Below are 1,724 nucleotides of genomic sequence, written 5' to 3' on the forward strand. Positions count from 1 at the left end.
TCATAGCTGACCAGGTCTTAAAGACCACTTAAGTTGTTTTAAAGGGAGGGTCCAGAAAACACTCTTTGTAGAAGCCAGAGAGTGGAATGCTTGAGCCAGCAAGTGGGGATGGGACTCTACCATTGACTTCCACCCCAGGGTATCAGAAACCTCAGAAGCATGAAGTGTAATGAAATCCAGGGTCTGAGTCTTCAGGCGTTCCATGCTACGGAGGTCAGCCAGGATGAGAGTATGTGCAGCATTCTCTACCGAGAGTTTCCTGCAGAGGGCATCCTCACAAATGAACTTCAAGCCCTCCAGGCCATACTTGTCAGCAGCAGCCAGCAATTTAGTAGCCATGGAGTGGCTATGGAGATATGGTGCCTTCCCTGTGTAAATGAAGCCCTTCATCTCCTTGAAGACTTGGGGATCCAGGTCATGGATCTCAACACGGTACTTTACACTCTCTTCCATTTCATGTTCAAACATGGCTCTGAAGACTGGAGAGCGAGCTGCTAGGATGGCCTTGTGAGCCCTGAATTCCTGCCCAGCTACCACCAGGCAGCAGTCTGTGAAGAGGGAATTCTCCCACAGCTCCCCTAGGTCACCTGCCATTGTGCACCTTGGATTATGGATTGCAAGTCTTATGTTCTGTCCAGAAACGCTTAAGGAGTCTTGGACCATGCTCACCTTGCAGAGGAGGGTAAGTCTGTCATCCAGTAATAGTGAATGGGTTTGAGACAAGAGGAAATCTCTAAGGATGAACTTGTTAAATCCAAAGGCTTGGTTAGGCAAGACACTATAGAATCCTGAGGTCTCTGCAACATTGCATGTTTCCCCCTTTGCATCTAAGATACAAATTTGAACCTTTGCTGAAACTGTGCTCTTTTCACATCTGATCGATATCAGGTGAAGTGACAGGTAACCTTTGCTTTCTTCATCAAGCCCATCTGGGTATAGTTTCAAACACCATTTCACTTTGTCTTCAGCGTCTGATGAGAACACTGGACTTGTAATATATTCCCACATTCCTTCAACAAGAAAAGAATAGTTGCTAATGGTCCATCTATAGCAGAATTTCCGGTTGCTACTCTGTCTGTAGTCCCAGCTCTTGGCTTCCCGGTCCCCTGACATTTCTGCTTGAGGTACCTTGGATGACAGAATGGAACCTGAAAGGAAGAACTCAAAATTATTTACTCTTTACCCTATAAGATACGATTATAGATAATTTTAGATTTAAATTTTACCTTCTCTTAAATTGGCAATTCCATCATGTTGAAAACTTGTCTGTCTAAAATTTCTAATCTAGACTTCAATATTAGTTTTAGAGAAAACTGTGTAAGTCTTTTGTGGCTGCTAAATCATGTTAAAACTCTCTCCTTCTCACTCTCTCTCTCTCTCCACATTTCTCATCCCTGCTCCTCTCCCCTTTTCATGCTCTAATTTAACTCTATTCTATACTAAAACAGTCCTATGGTTGGTATCTTAGAGAGACAGGATACTTCTGCATGGACCCACCAGAGCACCACTCCCACCCTCATCACAAAATGCCTCTAACAAACAACTCTAGGGAACAGATTGCTCCCTAGCCCTATCCCGCTATACCCCAGCAAATTGGTAAGCTCCTTCTCCCACACTGGTCAGAGAAAATATCCCCTGGTCCCAAGTGAGGGGTAATTAGTTTGCAGCCATCCTGTTGTGTCCTCATGCTAAAGGACATTCACAGTCTTTATGAATGAACTCCT

General features: G+C 44.4%; 1 protein-coding gene across 1 annotated transcript; it reads right to left on the reverse strand.

Annotated features, from left to right (window-relative positions):
* LOC308420024 (TD and POZ domain-containing protein 4-like) lies at positions 1–1,113 on the reverse strand (the record flags this gene model as incomplete). The annotated part of the gene is made up of 1 exon (XM_080915985.1): positions 1–1,113. The coding sequence occupies one exon, from the start codon at positions 1,111–1,113 to the stop codon at positions 1–3; it is 1,113 nt and encodes a 370-aa protein (XP_080772111.1).
* Positions 1,114–1,724: the final 611 nt, after the last annotated feature.

The sequence above is a fragment of the Micromys minutus genome (genome assembly GCF_963924665.1).
Source record: "Micromys minutus genome assembly, chromosome: 4".
Lineage (NCBI taxonomy): Eukaryota > Metazoa > Chordata > Mammalia > Rodentia > Muridae > Micromys > Micromys minutus.